A 24,019-nucleotide genomic window follows, 5' to 3' on the forward strand; every position below is an offset into this window, starting at 1 on the left:
GGACAGAGGAAACGTCAGTGTCTACCCAGGGTGCACCTGCTCATTACACCACAGTGAAGGCAGGAAGCTAGGCTGTCGGCTCCTCACTATATTTCCCTTTGTTTGTCTTTGTGTGTGTGTGGTCTGACTGGTATTGGTAGGTCCCGGTTGTCCCATCTGCTTATTTCATAACTATGGTGCTATGCAGGCCATGGCTAGTCAAGCCTGGAACATTGGTGTTGATTTAGCATGTTTGCATTTCGATTTCTACCTCAAATTGTAATTTCAGCACTATTGGTTCAGCATTACTTAACAGCATTTATTACAGCACTAACTGAACTGTCTGTTATCCAGAGAAGGTTCTTCTTAAGGACTAGAGGGGTGCTTAGGTGGCGTAGCGGGTTAAGCGTCGACCATGTAACCGCAGGGTTCCCGGTTCGATTCCGGCCGGGGACATATCCCTCCTCTCTGTCTCACCCATCCTTCCTGTCAAAATCTCTACTGTCTCTATCACAATAAAAAAAGAAAAATATGAGTGGGACTGCCCCACTCAGAATTTTTTTTACTTCTTAAGGACTAGATAATACTCTCTATTTCTCCCTCTCCCTAACCCTGCCCCCCCCCCCCCCCTCCTGCAGCCCTTTGTGATCCACGACATGGACTCTCTATGGCAGGCTGAGAACGGCCTGGTGTGGAACCAGCTGATCAACGGGACGCCGCCCCACAAGGAGATCGGCGTGCACGTGTTCTACCGCTGCCAGTGCACCACGGTGGAGACGGTCCGCGAGCTCACGGAGTTCGCGAAGAGCATCCCGGGCTTCGTCGACCTCTTCCTCAATGACCAGGTACGGCAGAGATGAGGCATCGTCATCACACTGAGTTACAGGGCTTATTGGGTCTGATGGTGCAGCAAAGATGGTGTGGTCGGTTAATCTTGTCCAAGACCTGAGACAGTATGTTATTGGCACATTTGTAAATTAGTTATTTACAATTTTCACACATTTACTGCATAACAGTTTGTATTCTATTGTATTTCTTTCAGCATGCTTGTATACTTTTGTGAACAGGAAGTAAGGAAACATTTTGAAGTAACTAATGTTTTTTTTTTTTTTTTTACATCCCTGCGCCCGCTGTTCCCCCTCCCACCACCAGGTGACACTGCTGAAGTATGGAGTGCATGAGGCCATCTTCGCCATGCTGCCCTCGCTCATGAACAAGGACGGGCTGCTAGTGGCCAACGGGCTGGGCTTCGTGACCCGGGAGTTCTTGCGCAGCCTGCGCCGGCCCTTCAGCGAGATCATGGAGCCTAAGTTTGAGTTTGCCGTCAAGTTCAACGCCCTGGAGCTGGACGACAGTGACCTGGCCCTGTTTGTAGCTGCCATCATCCTTTGTGGAGGTAGGGGTCAGTGTTCTGTAGGGATGGAACCATGTATCGCGAGACAGTTAATTATTGATACAAATATGTGACGATTCAAAACGGTGAGATGAAAAATGAATCGCGACACTCTTTTTAAACAGCAGAGGGCGTAATCTGCTTTTGACTTTGCTTGTTCGAAGTTATACCCTAACCTAAGTTATACTCGAACTTTCCCTCAGAAATAGGGAAAAGGGGATTCTTTAAGAAAATACAGGATTTTGTCGTTTTTGTCTGAGAAATAACAAAAATAATCATAATAATTTTGCGTGAAAGTCATATTGTGAACCCAGTATCGTGAATCTTATCGGATCGTGAATTTATCGCTACATCCCTAGTGTTCTGGTATTCAAGTACTGCACTAGTAATGCAGACATTTCAGCTTTTAGCTAGCAGTTACCTGGCTAGCTAACAGTAGGCTTATTCAGTACCTAGCTTGTTTGTGAGCCAACAGCAGGCCTACTGAAGTAGCTAGCTAGGTAACGGATGGATGGCATGGGTCAATGAATATTTTGGACAAAAAGGTAACTGCTGGGGTGCTTAGGTGGCGTAGCGGGTTAAGCGTTGACCATGTAACCGCAGGGTCCCCGGTTCGATTCCGGCCGGGGACATATCCTGCATGTCATCCCTCCTCTCTCTCACCCATCCTTCCTGTCTAAAATCTCTACTGTATCTGTCAATAAAAAATGAGAAATATGAGTGGGACTGCCCCACTCAGATGTAAAAAATTTTTTTATAAAAAGGTAACTGCTTCCAAGCAGGGATCCATTAATCAGGATCTGTCATAGATGCTCAGAGTATGTGCACATTTGGACAATGGACACCCATCACTCTCCTTTATATCGATACTGACACGCCCCCTTTTCTCTTCCTCTCCCCTCCCCCCTGCCGTTCCCTCCCAGACCGTCCGGGGCTGATGAACATCAAGCAGGTGGAGGAGATCCAGGACAACATCCTCCAGGCCCTGGACCAGCACCTGCAGGCCAACCACACGGACTCCATGTACCTCTTCCCCAAGCTCCTGCAGAAGATGGCCGACCTGCGGCAGCTGGTCACGGAGAACGCCCAGCTGGTCCAGAAGATCAAGAAGACGGAGTCTGAGACCTCGCTGCACCCCCTGCTGCAGGAGATCTATAAGGACATGTACTGACTAGGCTGAGATGGCTGCCAGAGATGGAGAGAGATGGTGTGACTGCTGGGGCAGAATAACATACATCCACCTCACACTGATGTGTGTTGTAGTGAGTGTGTGGGTTGGTGTTTCATATGCCCGAATTCCAAATCGATCGAGGGTATGGTGGCTTTTAAACCTATCCCATCCTCTCAGATGTAGCGTGTATGGGTAGGTACTAGGGGATCGATTTGGAATCAGGCGACATAACAGCATACACCTCTACCATACAAAGATTTGCATTTTACACAAGAGGGTGTCCTGAGCAGACTTGGACCTGTGTCGACATGGAACAGACACAGTTGTAACCCAGGCTTTAAAACTGTTGTAGAACAGGACTGATGCAGTTGAAAAGCTTCTCGGTGTCCTGTTCTGAGAGTGGTAAAGGTGCAGTTCCGTGGTGTTCCCGGAGAATATCCACTCGGTTCACCTCAGGGCCACAGAACCCAGACTCTTCTTTTTTTTTTCTTCCCTCTATTTTTTCAACGGATAATCAGCGTTGCTATTTTTATATAACAGATTTTTTTTGTAGTCTCTCTCCCTACGGGAAGTTTTTATACAAGGGTCAACCCATTCTAAACCCTTCATCGAAGGGTTAATTTTACCAGACTTTCTTCTAGATTGTCGTATTACTGAGACTGCTGGAAGGTGTAGAGGAGGCGGATTGGGGGGATGTTCTGCAGAAGGGTGCTGGTATATATAAGGTGAGCTTTCCTGTACAAGCATAAAGCCCATAGCCATACCTACGGTGTCCCATGTTCAGTCGCCCAATGCTAAGGCCCTATTACCACAAGGATAAGCTACCACCACCCCCCCCCCCCCTCCATAATCTCCACATCTACTTTCTCCTCATGTGGTCACATTGACTGCGAGTGCAACCCCCTTCCTACCCCTGCCCTCAAACACCAGCCAATCAGGAAACGGTTTTGTCCTGCCGTTATCAAATCCACAAAGAGCCTGCTTGGTGCAAATTGTTAGGGGAACAAAATCTGCAGTCGCAACCCCTAGGTGTGGGATTGTTACGGAGCACTTGTGAGATTCAGATGCCTTCATTTGATTCTATTTTACCCCAGACGCACTCAAGTTCTACCCTCGTCCTAACTGACCAGGAAGCATCAGGATAACCTCAAGTCTCAATCTAAATGAGAATCTCGATGGACAAATTATAGATTCTTACAACTTCCTAACCTCAAACCTTTTATTTTTTTTGTCTTTTGTGTACAACTGTTGGGTCTAAAACCATGGGATTCTGAATTCTAATACTGTGAAAGATGTTCCTGATCACAGGGTCTTGTGTACATGTATGATGTTTCATTGCCTGATTTTACTTCAAATGTTTACTCAAGATTTACTTAAATTGTGTATAATTGAAGTATTATTCTTTGTATTTTATTTTATTTTCACAGACAATATTCTGGAAATCGCACACAAGCCAAACTCTAACAGTACTTTGTCAAAACTTCCCCTCTTTCTCCTCAGAATGTGGTGCTAAGGATTGGGCCAACGATCGCTCCCTCACAACTTATAGCTAAGAACAGATGTGATTTTTCAAACTTCCAAAAATGAATCATAATGGATCTCCTTCAATCCTTCCCTCCTCTCATTTAAGCACCGGGAGAGCTAAGGGAGAGCATGGTTGTTAATCATATTTAATGTATCTATAGCTCTGTTCAAACTAATTGAATGTTAGAGGAATTATGGGATGCAGGGGGACCAATGTAATTTGCCATGCGAGGAATAGGTTATCCCCATTTTTTTTAGGTCAACCAATCATGGCAACTGATGAGATACTGCACTTCCTAACATGGTAAACATGTCAATAATTATATGCAAATCAATGTGTGTTTATATTTTGATTATTGTCCATATCATGAAATTATAAATGTGCTGTTGAGATGGAGTTTGCATTTGAGCACGAGAGCAGGAAGACAATTGTGTGTGACTCTCCCTCCCTGCCCACCCAGATGACATTAGAAGTTGCCAAACTCTTACACAGATATCCTTCCAAAAAGAGCTTCAAAGAGCTTCAAAGCTCTATGAAAGCACAACTGACAGATCAGATGCACACACCAAAAATGTTCTCAAAATGTCCCGTTTGCAACATAGATACAGTAATCAAGTGATGTTCAACCACCCTCTTGTTAAGAGTCACTGAACATGTGATGGTCATTTCTCCCTGTTTGCTTATATTTCTCTTTTTGTGTGACAACCTTTCTTTGGATGGTTATTTACTCTCTTCGCTCCTCCCTCTCGCTTTTTCTGCTTTTTATCTGGTGCCCCTGGATATCTCTGTTGATTTGGACCAGCTGGAGTTATAACTAGTTTATAGACTCATTTCTGTGTTAAATACAGTGTTAAATACTGTGTTATAGACTTTTCAGAGAGACAGTTGGGTGCTATATTCATGCTTTTTTCTCTGACCTCACTCAGCCAAATGACTCTGGCACCCCCACTAAATTCCCATGAAACTTGCAGCACTGTTACCTAATTTGTGGGTATCAATGAATATAAACTGAAACCTTTCTTTTTGTTACCATACTTTCAGTTACTGAATAATATAAGTTACAATTGAATCTCAGAGAAGTATTACTACTACACAATGTTTCAAAGTGAAAAGAAGCTATGTTTTTTGAGTCTCAACAGTTGAACTTGTAGAATAATTTAGCATACAAATGGATGAGCACAAAAACTAGCAACGGTTTGAAGTTTTTCTATGGTAGACCACAGCAATACAGTGTCTACTTGGATTTAATCTCTGTATAAAACCATGGTTTTGACTGTCAAATGCACAGGGTGGGATTTCTACCTTCTGTATAGAATTTCCTATATGGTTGAATAAAATACATTGGGTAATACTTTTAATGACTGCTGTCCTCGTCTGAATATCTCCATTTCATGTGTTGGTCTCGATTTCAATTATGGTTTTAATGGTTTATATTATATTTATGAAATGATATTTGTACACCAGACTAACAAAAGAATGTGGCTCTTGTACAAACTATTTGGCCCATCGACCAGCAGAGTGAAGTCATGGTGGGACCATATTACATAATGCGTGATCCTTGACATCATTTGTCCTCATGCATCATTTCAAGTAGTCCCCAAGCTCTATAAGGAGCGTGTGGTAGAGTTGGGATTGTGTGTTTGTTATGACGTGAATGAGAGTGAGAGAAAAAACAGTCGTCAAAACGGGATGGGTGTGTGTGGGTGTGTGCGTGTGCGTGATCAGGTGTTGGACAGTTTGGTGGGCCCCTACCTTCCTTCCTGCGACAGCGTTTCCTTTGTATGTGTGTGCGAGTGTGTGTGTGTGTGTGTGTGTGTGTGTGAACTTCACGTGAACCCGGAGAGCGAATGCCAGATGAATGCGTTCTGCAGATGTGTCTGAACAATGACACCCAGGAGACCTCGGTGACCCCTACAACCATTGTTTCGTCCAGACGGGGCTCAGGTTGGGAGCCCACCTAGGGCGCTCTGGCTGGTATCAAGCTTCCTTAACTTCTCCCTGCGAACCCCAAACACCATGTGTGTTTGGAACAGTGCATAAGCTCCCACTGTGTTTGAATGAGAATAGGAATGTGAGAGTTTAAAGGTTAGCTAACCTGCTCCTGGTCACAGACAGGGGATTGGCAGGGGGGTGTGGCTTACGTGTTCATAAATCTCTTCAATCCCCATTGTGTTTGTTTTTCTTGAGTATTGCCCATGGGGGTAGTTATGTACTTTCCATGCACTGATGCATCTACTTTGTGTCATTTGTGATAAAACATAACACCATGGCTAAAGAGGACCATGAGCATTTCATAACAGACCACATAGACAAAGCGAGTTACAACTCAGCACACAGTAATATATCTTAATGCATTATGTTATTGTATTTTTTTTTTCTCTGTACCTGCATACCAAGACCTTGCATGAGGACTTTTGTTTGTAAAGTTTGGACTTAGGATGTCTTCTGATACACAGGCTGCATCTGAATTCCCAGGATATTCATATAACAATGTATACATTCACATCACACCATCCATACACAATGTCTAAGACTATACATCGACATTCACTGAACTGGCTTTATCAGAGCCTCAATCTGTATCATTACCTTACTTCACTCTGTCACCTAAGATAAATGTGATAAACTACTGCATAATTCTGCATAATCTATAATTGATCATCACGCCATCAGTGAGACTGTCTGACAGGACCAGCCAGGAAGATGGTGGGGAAACTACAGGAAGATGGCGGGGGAAACTACAAACCCCGACTCTGACGTCACGGAACTACGTTTATAAACAGAGACGGACTTCCGCTCAATCTTTCTTTTCAGTGCTCTGTAGCGTGGGAGCCACACCGCCAAGATGAGGTGAGCTAAAGTTACAATAAATAAGCGTATAGCTATGAAACAGACTACATTTAGACTTTGCCATTGAACGCATGAACGACTTAATCTTCAACAATGTCATAATAGTACCCCCCAAGCTTCACCTATCTGTGCAAATGTCTTGTGAATTGTGCCTTCGTAGAAATTAGCTTAGACTGCTACTTTAGCCTATCAACTATCTGGACACCGAATCCACGTCCATCTAACGTTGAATTAAAATCACACACTTAAACAACACATCTTGGAGGATTAACAAACATATTGACATTTATTATTTCTCAATAGTTTTTTGTAAATTATTCTGACATTTGTGGACATGTAGATAGCGCTGCGTAAGACACCGGCGTAGTCCCGCTGTGTACCGTGTTGGTGTGTCCGACAGTTCGTGACGTTAGAATTATAAGGTTCTGTCTCCATTTGTCAAAATTGAGTTTTTTACATAATCTGATCCATTAGGTGTTTAGTAATGCCTGTGTGATGTTATTTTTAAAATGTTGACATGTTTGAGTTAGTAATTCATAAAATACAAAGGTTCCATCTCACAGAACATAATGGCATGTAAAAACTTTGATGCTCATTATCTCTGAACTGCCCTAAACGGAGATAGAACCTTATCATTCTAAGCTCACGAGCTCATGGCTGCATATAACTTACATGTATTGTGTAATGCCTGTATCGCATTATCTCTGGAGAATATGTACCGTTATTATTGACAATTAGCGACATAATTGTCATTGTCATGTGTTTTCCAGTAAGGTATCCAGGGATATGTTGTACGAGGCCGTCAAGGAGGTCCAGGCGGGATCTCTGACGAAGCCACGCAAGTAAGAACGTTTTCCTCAAATGTACAGTTTGAACACAATACTGATGTACATGTGTATGATGTCTGTACATTCATAAAGTTGAATTGCCACTACTGGTTCTCATGTCTCATGTCACCATATTTACACTGAGGCTAGTTGGCTAACGATTAGCTGCCAGACTTTGTTAACATTTTTAAGTTTGGAAAGCCTGTGATTTTAACTTCCCGTCTCTTGTCCTTAAGGTTTGTGGAGTCTGTTGAGCTCCAGATCAGCTTGAAGAACTACGATCCCCAGAAGGACAAGCGATTCTCTGGCACAGTCAGGTTCGGCCCCCTTTCCCGTTTCACCCAGCCTTCTGCCTGTCTGCCCCGCGTAGCCCTGACTGCTGGTGTGATGGGCCTTGATTAGGCCTCGATCTGAACCCAAACATGCTTGCATTGCACATGTAACTCGTAACACTTACAGACTGATTACCACACTACCTCATGCATGATCTGACACATCCACCAACACTCAAACCTACACTGGCAGGGCTGCAGTGTGGGGCAGGCGGTGCAGAAGTGTCTTGGGTAGTTCGACTGAACCCCTCCCTCGTTTGGGGGAGGGAACCAGCGGACGGACCCCTACCCTGGGTCTTAAAATATGAGGGGAGGCAGACGGGGGGGTCTTCGTGCCCCCCCTGAGCCGACCATTTTATCTAACAAAATGGTGTTGCTGGTGGAGTTCCAGAGGAGAAGCCAGTCGTACGGTCCCGGTAAGACCCCAGAGTGAGGCCTGCAGTATCTGAATGGATCCAGTCTCTGGTGGGATGTCACTAGACAGTCATGTTAGAAAGGACAAAAGTGTAGAAGCGTGGCCTATTTGTTCATTATTAATCCCTGTAAAGCTGTAAAATGCAGCGCTTATGTCCTTTCTAACGTGGTCAGAAGGTGATGACAGTCAGTCAATGTAATTGTGTGCCAGAGCTCGTGGTCCTCATGCTCTCCCTCACCTGCAGACTGAAGACCACCCCCAGGCCCAAGTTCTCTGTGTGCGTCCTGGGAGACCAGCAGCATTGTGATGAGGCCAAGGCCGCAGACCTGCCCCACATGGACATCGAGGCCCTGAAGAAGCTCAACAAGAATAAGAAGCTGGTCAAGAAACTGGGTGAGTAGTGTTGTGAAAATAATGCACTGTTTACAAACCTAGCCATGGGTATAGTATCCTTTTGGCTAGAAATGTCTGGTATGTTATATACAGTGGTGTGGTCCCCTGACCCTCTCTTTTCTTCGGCCCCTACAGCCAAAAAATACGATGCCTTCCTGGCGTCTGAGTCTCTGATCAAGCAGATCCCCCGTATCCTGGGTCCCGGGTTGAACAAGGCTGGCAAGTTCCCTTCCCTGCTCACCCACAACGAGAACCTCAACACCAAGTGTGATGAGGTCAAGTCCACAATCAAGTTCCAGATGAAGAAGGTAGGTTTGAGTCAGTCATTGTTTGGTGAATGTGTGTTTTATTACACAAACATTTTACAGGACCAATTAGCTTGATTGCATAATGCATGACAGGTGGCCTAAAGTTTGCATGGACATGCTGATTAAAAGTAGCCTAGAACTTGTGTTGGATTGTGCCGTGTGTTTTCGAACCTTTTCTCCTCCCCTCCCCACAGGTGCTGTGTCTGGCGGTGGCTGTGGGTCACGTCAAGATGTCTGAGGAGGAGCTGGTCTACAACATCCACCTGGCTGTCAACTTCCTCGTGTCTCTGCTGAAGAAGAACTGGCAGAACGTGCGCGCCCTCTACGTCAAGAGTACCATGGGAAAACCCCAGCGTCTCTACTAGAAGAGGACCACTCTGCTTTTACTACCAATAAAACACAAAAAGACACACAAAAATCTGTCTTATGTATTTGTATGCTGTTTACGAATCGGAAATGGTGGCTAAAATGATACTCTCAATGTAGCTACAGATTCTGTGCTTGTTTAAAGCAACTCCCCATCTGTTCCTCTTAGTTGTACTAGAGCACTGCAGTACGTGTGTATGATAGGGCTGTTTGGGAACTAAGCCAATGAAGGGCTTAGGGACATAACTCCCTAGTGTCAAACCCAAACGTCCTGGCCAGCAGTTATCTATTGTGGAAAGGAGACCTGCACTACAAGTTTGAAAATGCCTGGCAACTTTTAGGCAAATTGTCTAGATGCTCTGTTCTTCTTTTAGTTTTTTCTTTTGTCGAGCCCTAACCACCTTATTATTGTCTAGATGGGGGTCTTCCTAATACATACTGTGGCGCTCTGTTACTATTTTCAATGATCTATGCTCACAACTAAAAACCAGCTCAGTGGCCTTGTGGTTAGTGTCTGCCCTGAGATTGGGAGGTCGTGATTTCGATCCCCTGCCGAGTCATACCAAAGACTATAAATATGGTACCCTATATCCATTAAGGGTTGGTTTGGGGGTAAGACCCTGCGACATACCGGGGTGTGCTTGTACATCAAGCAGCCTCATGCTACGGAAACGGGAGGCTCCTGCCGAACCATTGGTTCTCAAGGCGACTTATTTATGCACAACTGCAGACCATACTGTCATACTCCTTCCATGAGTGAAGGTTCTGCCAGTTGTATGTGGTCAGGGTCACCTCTCCATAATCTGTCATAGGGGGGTAGCCATGACACTTAATCACATTAGCTCTGCTCCTAAGCTGAGGCAGGAGATGAGAGAGCAGGGAGCAGAACTACCGTTCAACCAGAACCACCACCGTTCTGTTACACGTCTCCCATCGATCACTGAAGGCCAGGAGGAGGGAGGGAGGCCGGAGGTCTGCTGACTGCCAGGCTGGGGGGGTGGTGGACGAAGGTTTGTTTAGGTTATTGAGCCCATGTACGGCCTTGTTTGTTTATAATATGGAGATAACTCCTGATTTTGATGGATGGGGTTTTCCATATGGCTTTTGTTTGCAGAGATTTTTTGAGGTTTTTGGACCCATGCTCGTGATCCCATTGGGTTCAGGGTGGTCCCGTAATCTCGTCGCTATCACTGGCTCATGGGTAAAGTCCCTCTGACTTCAGAGAACCATGACTCCCTCAGTGGTGTGTGTGTGTGTGTGTGAGAGAGAGGGAGTGTGTTGGTGTAAGGAACCACAGCTGGTGGGAAATAAAGCAGCCGTCAGGAGAGAAAGAGCTAGAAGAGAGAAGTAGAGAGGGAGAGAGAATAGTACAGTATATCTGACTGTCATGGTCTTCTGTATCTTATATTCTGAGCAAAATACGGACCATACTTCTCCACACACTAAGCGCTAGCATCAAACAGGTATGGAAAATGTGGATATTAAAAATAGGTACAATTACTTTTTTTACATGTTTATTTAATAGGCCGTAGTATATGCACATACTGTGTAGACATGTTGCTTTGTATTACTGGTAATCTTATGGTTTTACATGACTAGGCCCCTCATTGCTGTTCCAACATGACTTTTAAATTAATTTACATTACATTTTATTGTCATTGCACAGAGTACGAGTACTGAGACAACGAAACATAGTTTGGCATCTAACCAGTGCAAATAGTGGTGCAAAAGACATGATAATGGTATTACAGTGAGAATAAATTAATATAAAGTGAATATACATGACTTGATTTGATATGTACAGTATGATATTCACAGAACAAGTAAGTAAGTAACGTTTATTTATATAGCACAAAATGTACAACGACAAGAGCCGCCCAAAGTGCTTAACAGATCAAATATAAAGAGAAAAACAAGATAAAAGAGATAAAATACAGATTAAAGAAAACTGATAAAATAGAAAATTACACTAAAAGCAAGGTGCAGTACAAATAAAAGTGCAAAGAGTGCAGTGTCGGGACAATGGCAAGGGCAATAGGGCAATAGGTCTTGGGCTTGAGGTATGTTATACACTGATGAGCTAAAACATGACCACTGACAGGTGAAGTGAATAACATTGATTATCTTGTTACCATGGCTGTCAACTGTCAACGGGTGGGATACATTAGGCAGCAAGTGAACAGTCAGTTGTTGAAGTTGATGTGTTGGATGCAGGAGAAATGGGCAGGAGAGTAAACACCTGAACGACTTTCACAAGGACCACATTGTTATGGCCAGATGACTGGGTCAGAGCATCTCTGAAACGACAAGGCTTGTGGGGTTAGGTGTGGGGTCAGGGTTAGGTGTGGGGTCGGGGTTAGGTGTGGGGTGCTCCCAGTCAGCAGTGGTGAGTATCTACTGACAGTGGTCCGAGGAGGAACAATCCCAAACCGGCAACAGGGTGTTGGGCGCCCGAGGCTCATCGATGCACAAGCATATTAACAGCAATAGCTGTAGATTAGATTCAACCTTTTTGTTATTGCACAGAGTACGAAATGTCTTTTTCTGCCATAGTCAGCACCCCTGGAGCAATTAGGGGTTAAGTGCCTTGCTCAAGGGCACAACAGCAGTGGTAGGCACCTTAGATATGATGTCAGCAACCCTCCAGTCACCAGCTCACATCCTGAAGCGGGGATCAAACCAGCGACCTTCTGATTGAGCCAGCCTTTCTAACCTCTATAGGCTACCTGCCTCTCTAACCTCTAGGCTACCTGCCTCTCTAACCTCTATAGGCTACCTGCCTCTCTACCCTCTAGGCTACCTGACCTCTAACCTCTAGGCTACCTGCCTCTCTAACCTCTAGACTACCTGCCTCTCTAACCTCTAGACTACCTGCCTCTCTAACCTCTATAGGCTACCTGCCTCTCTACCCTCTAGGCTACCTGACCTCTACCCTCTAGGCTACCTGACCTCTAACCTCTAGGCTACCTGCCTCTCCAACCTCTAGGCTACCAGACCTCTAACCTCTAGGCTACCTGCCTCTCTAACCTCTAGGCTACCTGCCTCTCTAACCTCTAGACTACCTGACCTCTAACCTCTAGACTACCTGCCTCTCTAAACTCTAGGCTACCTGCCTCTCTAACCTCTAGGCTACCTGCCTCTCTAAACTCTAGGCTACCTGCCTCTCTAACCTCTAGGCTACCTGACCTCTAACCTCTAGGCTACCTGACCTCTAACCTCTAGGCTACCTGCCTCTCTAACCTCTAGGCTACCTGCCTCTCTAACCTCTAGACTACCTGCCTCTCTAACCTTTAGGCTACCTGCCTCTCTAACCTCTAGACTACCTGCCTCTCTAACCTCTAGGCTACCTGACCTCTAACCTCTAGGCTACCTGCCTCTCTAACCTTTAGGCTACCTGACCTCTAACCTCTAGACTACCTGCCTCTCTAACCTCTAGGCTACCTGCCTCTCTAACCTCTAGACTACCTGCCTCTCTACCCTCTAGGCTACCTGCCTCTCTAACCTCTAGGCTACCTGCCTCTCTAACCTCTAGGCTACCTGCCTCTCTAACCTCTAGGCTACCTGACCTCTAACCTCTAGGCTACCTGCCTCCCCCTAACTCTCAAGGCAGGTAAAAAGGCCTACACTTGATCATCAGGTACTCTCTAGATTGGCAGAGCAATGACCTTTTGGAATTGGAACTTTTGTATCCAAGTCGTGGAATGTCTGTCTTCATATTTGACCGAATCATTCTCATTTTGTCTACCATAGACCACAGCTGTTAATATCTAAATATGGATATATTTCCCTCTTTTTGTTATAACTCAAATAACTGGAGAAGTTCCAATGTCAATAGAGGGAGAGAACAGCGGTTGACTTCATTGTTGAAAGTATGCTGCTTTTTTGGACTGGCATCAGTGTATAATAGTGCCTATTTGTGGAGCAGAGGCTAGTCTTTGAAATGGATGTTTTTAAAGCCCCACTGTGATTTCTTCAGGAGACGACATGGGAAGAAGTGAAGTATGGAAGTTTTACATGTTTTTACGTGTACATTTTTCTGTCGTTTTGGTGAGATTGTTGACAGATGAATAGAGTTTCTATTTAAAAAAGGGTCCAGCTTCTATCTTCTGGTCGGTAAGGAAATATGATTATGTATCTGCAGGCATTAGGATAAGAAAGGCGTATGCTTGTTAGTCACATGAGAACTCTGCTACAGGCATTGACTGACAAAGCCATTGACATGGTCGACGACTTGATGGCCTGGATATTGATAAACAGGACTAGCGGGTTGCCTGGCTATTGATGGGCAGGACCAACGACTTCATTGCCTGATACTGACTGACAATCCCTGTTGTTCTCCATTCACTGACATGGACAGGCTACTATTCACCTTGCCCCCCTATCATTGTTAACCACTTCCCACCTCCAGGGAAGCCACACCTTTGGGGTCTCTTGTATATAATGTGTGCCTGTCAAACATGTCACTGTATTTGAGCTGCCTTTCATTACATGGTATACTCAGGCTCGGCATGGTATACTCGGGACAATAAAGTTGTTGCTTGACTTAACGCTTTTTGGAGCTGCAAGACATCATATTTCACAAGGGGTGAAATTCCTTCAGGTCAAACTCATGGTGTGTAAGATCTTTGTTTTTCTTTCTTTCTTTCTCTCCTCTCCCCCTCCCCTGTGTTCACTTGCTCCCTCGCAGGCTTCTGTTTGTTTATAAGCTATCTATCTATCAATCAATCTATCTATCTATCTATCTATCTATATCTGTCTGTCTGTCTATCTATCTATCTATCTATCTATCTATATCTGTCTTCTGTTTGTTTATAAGCTATCTATCTATCTATATATCTATATCTGTCTTCTGTTTGTTTATAAGCTATCTATCTATCAATCTATCTATCTATCAATCTATCTATCTATATATCTATATATCTATCTATCTATCTACCTGTCTGTCTGTCTATCTATCTATCTTATCTATCTATCTATCTATCTATCTATCTATCTGTGTGTGTGTGTGTGTGTGTGTGTGTGTGTGTGTGTGTGTGTGTGTGTGTGTGTGTGTGTGTGTGTGTGTGTGTGTGTGTGTGTGTGTGTGTGTGTGTGTCTGTGTGTCTGTGTGTGTCTGTGTGTCTGTGTGTGTGTACGTCTGCTTTTAGCTGTTATGCCTCCAGTCTCTGGAACAGCCTGAGCTTAGAACACTTTTTCTCTGTTTTCACAGTTTTTTGGTTTTAAACGACCACAAAATTAAATTCATATTCCTGTCAAGTGTATCGTGTTGCATCCGTGTATGAAATGTGCTCTATTAAATAAAGTTTCATTCGATTTTCTTACGGACAGCATTCCTAAACGTTAATGAGGACATACTTTAAGACCAGAGTGAACATAGAGTGTATGCTCTCTCTTTCTCTCCCTCCCTCTGCCTCTCTGTGTAGGTGTAGCAGCACTGCAAGGGCTGCACGTCTGTCCGTACCCCTCTGTATAACTGGGACTGTCTGGAACTTTCCACCCCATATGCAGTTAGCAGTGAGGGAAGTCTTCTCTGTCACTCTCTTCCACACACACACACACACACACACACTCTTCCCACAAACACACACACACACACACACACACACACACACACACAGGTATCGTGAGCGTGTAGGCAAATGTCAACTCTCTATTCACCTGCGCTGACTGGATCTGGACCCATCACCATGACTACCCAGGTCAGCACCGCTAAGGGTCTTCCACTCAGACGCCACAGTGAGCAGCGCAGCGAGCGCTTAACTGACTTCCTGTGCTCCCTCTGGCAGCCCCCTGGGAAGGAGACTCCGTGGGAGTACGCTGGCATACTAGGAGACAGCGAGGACAGTGAGGATGGTAAGACGCAATCTGATTGGCTTTCCCTGCTCAGCATCAGGACAGTACTTATACAGTGTACATAGCTTAGGAGAGGAAAACATTTTGTGTGCTTCTCACCTCTCCCTTTCCTCTCTCCTCTCCTATCCTCATCTCCTCAAGCCAGTGCCAGAAGCCAGGTCCTTTGGCAATGGCCTTTAAATTATTCCGAAGCCTGGGCGCTTAGGTGGCGTAGCGGGTTAAGTGTTGACCACGTAACCGCAGGGTCCCCGGTTCGATTCCGGCCGGGGACATATCCTGCATGTCATCCCTCCTCTCTCTCTCACCCGTCCTTCCTGTCTAAATCTCTACTATATCTGTCAATACAATTTAAAATATGAGTGGGACTGCCCCACTCAGAAAAAATAACTTTAAAAAAATGTATACATATTCCGAAGCCTAGGATAAGGAGACACGGAGAGGCAGATTTGAGTTGTTATGCCCCCAGCCTCTGGGACAGCCTGCCAGACAACACGAGGAGGGCAGATAGCGGACATTTTAAAACCTGCTTTTACTTCGGGTCCTTTTGGTCTTTTTTAGTCATCCAGTTCTTTTAGCTCCTCATTTTAAAAATCAAAAATACATTTGAGATTTTATTTACCATGCATTAGTCTTCACTTGTTCTCTGCTTTCACTGTTCTAAACTACCATGACTGTTATACGTGTCGACCTGTTTTGGAATTGTTTTTATTTCCTGTAAAGCTCATTCTGTTGCATCCATGTATGAACTGTGGTCTCTAAATAAAGTTTGATTTGATTGAATTCTCCCCCCTCTCCTCTCCCAGAACCCGGTCCAGAGGACCTGTTGGCTCTATCTAGGGATGATCTTCCTATAATGGAGAGGCTGGGACTCAGCAGGTGAGTTTACACACACACACACACACACACACACACACACATTGAAATTGGATGCTGAATGTAAATTCAAACTTTTAATCTGTTTTGTGGAATTCTGTTTATTGAATGCATTTTGTTTGATGTACTATTCTCAACTCAAACGTTCTCAAACTGCCCTTCCTTCTTATTCCCTCCCTTTCCTTCCTTCCTCCCTTCCCTCCGCCTACCTCCCTCCTGTCCTGTCTCTTTCCTTTTGATCTGTTTTCAGTATAGCAGAGATGACTGAGGAGGAGGTAGAGGTAAGCTCTCTAACTGAACAGGCCATGAGAGAACACACACACACACACACACACACACACACTCACACTCACTCACACACTCACACTCCCCTCTGTCTCTCTCCTCAGAGTGCGTTCACCCAGCTAGCGATGGCGTTCCGCTGTGACCAGTACACTCTGAGCCAGAGGCTGGAGGCTGAGGAACACGACCGCATCGTGGCCCAGGAGAACCTCACACTGGAGCTGCACAACACCATAGACATGCTGCAGGTAGGTGTGTGTGTGTGTGTGTGTGTGTGTGTGTGTGTGTGCGTGTGTGTGTGCGTGTCTCTGTCTGTGTGTGTGAGTGTGTGTGTGTGTGTGTGTGTGTATGCGTGTGTGTCTCTGTCTGTGTGTGTGAGAGTGTGTGTGTGTGTGTGTGTGTCTGTATATCTCTATCTGTGTGTGTGTATTTGTGTGTCTCTATCTGTGTGTGTGTGTGTGTGTGTCTATCTCTATCTCTATCTGTGTGTGTGTATTTGTGTGTCTCTATCTGTGTGTGTATGTGTCTCTCTCTATCTCTGTGTGTGTGTGTGAGAGAGTGTGTCTCTATCTCTATCTGCGCGTGTGCACGCGCGTGTGTGTGTGTGTCCCTATCTCTATCTCTGTGTGTGTGTGTGAGACATTTGTACAATTTATTGCTTTAAAATGTGTCTCTTTCCCTCTCTCTTTCTGACTCACCTTTTGCGCTTCCTCTCCTCCCCCCTGCTCCTCCTCTCTTCCTCTCCTCCCCCCTGCTCCTCCTCTCTTCCTCTCCTCCTCCTGCTCCTTCTCTCTTCCTCTCCTCCCCCCTGCTCCTCCTCTCTTCCTCTCCTCCTCCTGCTCCTTCTCTCTTCCTCTCCTCCCCCCTGCTCCTTCTCTCTTCCTCTCCTCCCCCCTGCTACTTCTCTCTTTCTTATGTCTCTCTCTCTTTTTCCCCCTCGTCCTGTCATTCTCCTATCTCTCCTCACCCTTCCTGTCTCCTTCCCTCTTCCCCCTCTTTAGTTATGATTGTTGTGCTATTTACTCGTTATTTAATTGCTCAGATATATATTGCAAATATATATCTTATATATTTGCAATTTACGGTTCTTTTATCTGTGATTATTTCTGTATGTGTTTTTATGTGGACCCCAGGAAAGCCTAGATGGTTGTTATGGCAACAGCTAATTGGGGATCCGTAATACAAATCTTAATCTAAATCCCTCCCTTCCACCAGGCCCTGAGGGGAAGGTGTGTGGAGGGAGGGAAGAGGTCAGACATGCTGGGCCGTATCGAGGCCAGCCTGGACACAGTGCTAGGCGGCATGGATGACATCGTCAGCACCGCAGAGATGCTGGGGGCCGTGCACCAGGTGAGCCTCTGACATCATCACATCATCATAATGACCTGCATGCAGACTTTCAGTCAATATAAACAGACTCGTAGAAATGTAAATGGCTTTTTTTGGTTTAGTGAGAAGTCGGATGCTAATGCTTTGCTGTGGAATGAGTTGTGTTAACTGAGGGGTGGATGAGTTGTGGATGAGGGGTGGATGACTGAGATCAGTCGCCTCTTGCAGTAGCTCTCTTTGGTAGACCAGACAGGAGAGTGTTACAGTAATCAAAAGTAAGTAATAAAAGCATGCATTAGTCTCTCAGTGTCAACCTGGGAGAGGAAAGGTTGTATCTTAGGAATGTTCCTTAAGTGATACAAATATGTTTTGGTGGTGGTTGCTGTTAAGTGCTTTAAATACCACTCTTTTCAGCTTTTGACTAGTACTCCTGTCTTATCGTGGTGGAACTGGAGGCTTCTGTGACATCCAGACCATTTATATCCATGATGCATTTCACCAGGGAATCAATCAAATTGAAATTGTCGGGTGATACAGAAATGTTGCGCTTCCTGATGACAGGAGTAACATGAAGAGACTGAGGAGTAACAGGCCCTAAAATGTGACCGTGAGGGAGGTGTGAGGTGTGGTCACCAACTGCAACGAAATACTCCCAAAACCAGTTAAGAACTGGTTTTATAGGCCTATCAGTGGTTGAACGAAAGAGCTTACTTGAGATATTACGATTCATAGTTATACATTTGGAGAAATGATCCCGTCTCGCGTTTTCGGATTGCCTTATTAAAAGCAGAAAGATGCTCTCTAAGAATATCACGATTAATCTGCTATGCAGTTTGTCTGTCTCCATCTCTGCTCACACTTTCTGCAAATAATTTTTGGGAGTTGAATCATTTCCACATTTTTCCACAGAGCTTTTTGTTTGGCCACAAACTTTTTCAGTGCTACAGAGTTGATAACGGCCCCTAATTTGGTATTGAAGCTGGTCACTAAATCATCATCACAGGTGAAAGCTGGTGTTGTTGATGGTGGGCTGTTCATTATCACCGTGAAATTCTTAGCGGCTTCAGAGTTAAGATAACATGTCTTGACAATGTGTTCAGTGTTAATGTTAACTGTACTGCAGTAAAGAAAGCACAATGGTAGTCAGACACAGCAAGATCAATACTAGACATTATAACAGTACTAAAACTCACTGGAATCACTAACACATAATTGCATTACCATCTGCATGCATACTAGACCAATGGTCTCTGAATCAATATATTTGAAATTCCACTGTGAATGTGTCATATTGCCAATAGAGGACGATGTATATTTCGATGGATGGATAAATAGATAGATGGATGGATGGACTAATTGATGATCTCTCTGTGACTCAGGAGGCTCGTGTGAGTCGCTCGGTGGAGCTGATGGGGAAACACGTGGAGCACCTGAAGAGGCGTCACGCTGCAGACAGCGCCGAGCTCGTGGAGACCAGGAAGCAGTTCCACCGCAGCCGCAGCGACTCCTCAGGCACATTGATTATTATGATTATTATTATTATTATTATGTGGTGACCACCACGTAGACCCGGTAAACACACCACCACCCAGACAGGAGACAACACAGCGCTAAAGTTTCAAAACCGCCCACTGGACGTATTTATTTAGGAAAAAGAAGAGTTACGGTCCGGAGAAAGCAAAAAGGTCCAACTAAAACTCGCCTCCGGGCGGCTAACGGTGGAACTTAAGGTGCCTCTAGGGGAGGGCAAAAGGGTTAGGGTCACGTACCACCGGCCACACTCGCCTCATCCTCTCTTCCATCTGCTCCACATGCTCGATGACCGTCCGGTGCGGGGAGGGTCGGCTCTCCCAGGTCTCCCTCGCGATGTCCCCCTGTTCCGCTCTGTACTGTACAAACACACACGTTTATTACAGCCCTCACCAGGGAGGGAGCCTGAAGGTAGAGGGAGTTCATTCTGTTGGCTGTCTGGAGTATCTGGGGGAGATGAGTAGACCAAGACAGACTGACAGGTCTCAGTATCCAGAATAGATACACAACAGTCTTGATTGATTGATTGATTGAGAATGTTTATTTTGATCCCCTATACAATTTACAATACAGATATAAGAAAATGTACACAGTCACAATTTATAACACCAGGACCAAAAAGGTGTAGGCTGAAGCCGTGGCTTATTGCGCCTACCCTTGTTACATGTATGCATGTCCCCCCATGAATGCATAATCGAAACATTGAAACTTTTATAAACAAAATTTCACTTACGCATGTCAACAAAAAGTTCAAAAAATACCAAACAAAAACTATATTTTTCTGTCCATACAAGCAAATGTACATACAGTAGATGATGGTGCAGCCAGCAGACCCCAACCCCCCTCTTCTTTAGGGATCCTCACTCGTTGAAACTCCTCCCACACTGGGAGCAGGAGTACCTTGTGTGTGTATTCTCTGATGCATCTTCAGGGATCCTGACGCAGTGAAACTCTTCTCACACTGGGAGCACTGATATTGCTTCTCTCCAGTGTGTACTCTCTGATGCTTCTTTAGGTTTCCTGCCAGACTAAAACTCTTCCCACACCGGGGGCATTGAAATGGCTTCTCTCCTGTGTGTACACTCTGATGCTGCTTTAGGGATGCTAGAACAGAGAAACTCTTTCTACACTGGGAGCAGTGATATGGCTTCTCTCCTGTGTGTATCCTCTGATGTGACTGTAGGGCTCCTGACCTCCTGAAATTCTGCCCACATTGGGAGCAGAGAAATGGCTTCTCTCCTGTGTGTATTCTCTCATGCTTGTTTAGGTCGCCTACATTATTGAAACCCTTCCCACATTGGGAGCAAAGGAATGGCTTCTCTCCTGTGTGTACTCTCTGATGCCTCTTTAAGCCACTTTCATGTTTGAAAGTCTTCCCACACTGGGAGCAGAGGAATGGCCTCTCTCCTGTGCGTAGCTTCTTTGTGCGTATCATCTGATTCCTCATTGGGCGGGTGGGGTGATACGACCAAAACTCTTTTCACACTGAAAGCAATGGAGAATCTTCTCTCCTCTGTGGATCTATTGTAATATATATAGACCCTATGCAGTGGTGATTCTTCTGTCTTGAGCTTCTCTGTCTGTGTTGTTTATGGTTTCCCAATGCAGTGGAGCTGGACTCGACGTCCGGGCTGGAGCTCTCTCTCTCCTCTCTCCTGCGCTCGTGCGATATTCACTGACCTGCTCAACTTCGTTACAACCAGGGAGAATTGTAGCAGGTTTACGGTGTAATGTTTCCCCTCAGACAGAGGTATAAACGTAATAATCTCTCGTTAGGTCTCCCGCTTCAACACTGTGTGCGTTTATCGACTCCACCATCTTTGTTCTAACTCTCGTTCCTTGGTATCGCGGGAATAGACTACGTCTGTCATGGTCTCGCGGGACGCGAATTTGCGAAACCTAGGATGGTAAGGGAAGGCAGGGCAATACCGCTACCTGATTGGTTGGCGAAAAACATGTTTATTGACTGGGCAACACAGTGTAAATACAGAGTAACCCTAACCCTAACCTTAACCCTAACCCTTTAGGAGTTGTTTAAACTTGAACTCTGTATTTACACTGTGTTGCCCAGTCAATAAACATGTTTTTCGCCAACCAATCAGGTAGCGGTATTGCCCTGCCTTCCCCATACCATCCTAGGTTTCGCAAATTGGCTGGCTGCGTCATCCCTAGCCTGGGTGTGTTCTAGTAGTGGTTCGGACTGCCCGCGTTCAACCACCATATGTGGTGACCACCAGCCAGACAGGAGACAACACAGCGCTAAAGTTTCAAAACCGCCCACTGGACGTATTTATTTAGGAAAAAGAAGAGTTACGGAGAAAGCAAAAAGGTCCAACTAAAACTCGCCTCCGGGCGGCTAACGGTGGAACTTAAGGTGCCTCTAGCCTAGAGGCTCTAGGGGAGGGCTCTAGGGGAGGGCAAAAGGGTGGACTCAATTCCACTCGGGGGGGACACTCCGGTGTCCCGTCTCCGAGCTCCGGGGGGTTATTTGGGCAGAGGGGCTGGTCGCTCCGCTATCGGCAGGCGGGCTCGCGCTCTCCCTACTCCCGGCTCTCTCTTTACTGTGGGAAACAAGACATATAATTAGTTCCACCAGGCATTGATATTATCCGCCGTACCACGGCCCTCGCCTCACCCATACGTACCACCGCTGGACTGGCCATACATACGAGCCCTCGACCTGATGGAGTGATGTGTACCAGCCGGGTGTGTTGGGCGTAGACTCCGTTAATGACGCGGCCCCTTAATCTATGCGGCCGCTGTCCAGGGTGCTGAAGGACAGGTATACCCGGGGCTGCGTGCGGGTCACCACACTTATTATGATTATTATTATGATTATTATTTTTTATTTTATTTTTTATTATTATTATTATTATGATGATGATGATGATTATTATTATTATGATTATTATTTGGATCCTCATTAGCTGTTAAATCAGGAACGTGGAACACTTCCTGGGGTCCACCCAAAAACAAATCCCATATCACAAACTAAAGTGATTATTTCTCTGGTCATGTCGCACAAATAGTACAATGGTTTATCCAGATATGAAGCTGCTAAATGCAATTATCTCCACACATAATCATTGTTATTGTTGTATTGCTGTTTTGTCATTGCAGAATACGGAGATATCAGGTTTCTAAGGCAGTCCGCCCAGCAGGTAAAGACTGACAGACATCAAATATCTGTCTTCCTATGTTGTTACATGGACACATATTTGTTGAGTCCCAAAAGTCTTTCCTCCCTTCCTTGCATCCTCTCTCCTCTCCTCCTTCACATCTTCTTCTCTTCAGTGCTTTTTCAGAAGGAAGGAAGGACGTGACGGTAGAATTATAAGGTTCTATCTCCATTTTTGTCAAAATTGAGTTTTTTGCATAACCTGATCCATTAGGTGTTTATTAATGCCTGTGTGGTGTTATTTTTTAAAATGTTGACATTTTTTAGTTAGTAATTCATAAAATACAAAGGTTCCATCTCACAAAACATAATGGAATGTAAAAACTTTGACGCTCAATATCTCTGAACTTCCCTAAACGGAGATAGAACCTTATCATTCTAAGCTCACGAGGAGAAAATGAGGAATTGAGAAGTGACTATTGAGGCCCTCCCCATTGTACGTTTTCAACCCCCTTCATTGAGCTTAGACAATTGGAGAGATGTGAACATAATGGTGGACAGTGTGGACTCTGTCCAGGTGAAGCTATTGCCCAAACATTCCCAGTGGTATCAGCTCTGCGAGAGTGAATAAGGGTAGAAGAAAGGGAACAATTCTCTGTAATCCTTTCTTCTTCTAGCATTGTGACTGCCAATGTCCCCTGGTCCTAGCATAGATTTGTTTTTCCGATGATGTATAGATGATTCACTTACTTTAGACCAATGTACTTGTTGGATAAAGCCAGGTGTCTGCTAAATGTCTAAAATGTAAAATGTGAATGTAAATGAAATGAACCCAGACTATTCCTCTCCTACTCAGCAACACACAAGACGAAGGGTCAGCATCACGCTATTACCAACGCAGGCCCAGGTAAAAATGAAAAATCTGTTTCCATCCGTTCAGCCATAACAGTGTCTCTCTATCATATGATAAACACAGCACACTCCTTCCACGTGATCAAGTCCAAATGTGTATTTCCATTGTGACCCTGTTATAACTTACAACCCATGTCTCTCTGCCAGGTCAATGACCTGGAGACCAAGTTCCTGGAAGGTTGCAGGACCAGCACTGACAGCCATGGGCCAGAGGGGGGCGCTGTGAGCCAAGGCACCAACAGGTAATGTAGTGCATTGTCAGAAAGAATCAGAAATAAGTATTCCTGAACACTCACTCAGCCAAAAACAATCGGTATGTTACTGTACTGGCAGATAATGATGTGAATGGTTCTCTCTTCACAGCCCCCTGGGCAGCCCCCCCTCCCCTGCAGACCCCTCCCAGTCCCGCCCCCTCCTCAGTCAGACCTCCACCCAGAGTGGCCATAGTGCTCACAGCCAGGAGGATGAGAACGACTCTTTCCCCAGGTAGCCCTACTCTCAGAATCTTTATCTCATTCTAAACGGATAAAATACAAATAAATACTCTATTTTTATAATTCTAT

At 45.1% G+C, this 24,019-nt stretch overlaps 2 protein-coding genes across 2 annotated transcripts in view; both read left to right on the top strand.

Moving 5' to 3' along the window:
• LOC308173402 (peroxisome proliferator-activated receptor delta-like) overlaps nt 1–5,418 on the top strand; it is a 28,392-nt gene extending 22,974 nt beyond the window's left edge. The window contains exons 6-8 of the mRNA XM_080548422.1: nt 618–824; nt 1,132–1,375; nt 2,296–5,418. Coding sequence (XP_080404548.1) covers nt 618–824; nt 1,132–1,375; nt 2,296–2,543 — 699 coding nt within the window. The 3' untranslated portion in view covers nt 2,544–5,418. The remainder of the gene's footprint in view (nt 1–617; nt 825–1,131; nt 1,376–2,295) is intronic.
• Nucleotides 5,419–6,879: 1,461 nt separating this feature from the next.
• LOC308173198 (large ribosomal subunit protein uL1) lies at nt 6,880–9,603 on the top strand. Its single transcript, XM_080548195.1, has 6 exons — nt 6,880–6,918; nt 7,689–7,760; nt 7,982–8,062; nt 8,737–8,885; nt 9,021–9,193; nt 9,388–9,603. The coding sequence occupies exons 1-6, from the start codon at nt 6,914–6,916 to the stop codon at nt 9,556–9,558; spliced, it is 651 nt and encodes a 216-aa protein (XP_080404321.1). The 5' UTR covers nt 6,880–6,913; the 3' UTR covers nt 9,559–9,603.
• The last annotated feature ends 14,416 nt before the right edge of the window (nt 9,604–24,019 follow it).

Source organism: Nansenia antarctica (assembly GCF_963989245.1).
Source record: "Nansenia antarctica genome assembly, chromosome: 18".
NCBI lineage: Eukaryota > Metazoa > Chordata > Actinopteri > Argentiniformes > Microstomatidae > Nansenia > Nansenia antarctica.

What these genes read in the sequence shown, in the direction of transcription:
- LOC308173198 (XM_080548195.1), top strand. An exon ending in TCTCTGACGAAGCCACGCAA is followed by an intron (nt 7,761 to 7,981) that starts GTAAGAACGTTT and finishes CTTGTCCTTAAG; the next exon opens with GTTTGTGGAGTCTGTTGAGC. An exon ending in TCAAGTTCCAGATGAAGAAG is followed by an intron (nt 9,194 to 9,387) that starts GTAGGTTTGAGT and finishes CCCTCCCCACAG; the next exon opens with GTGCTGTGTCTGGCGGTGGC.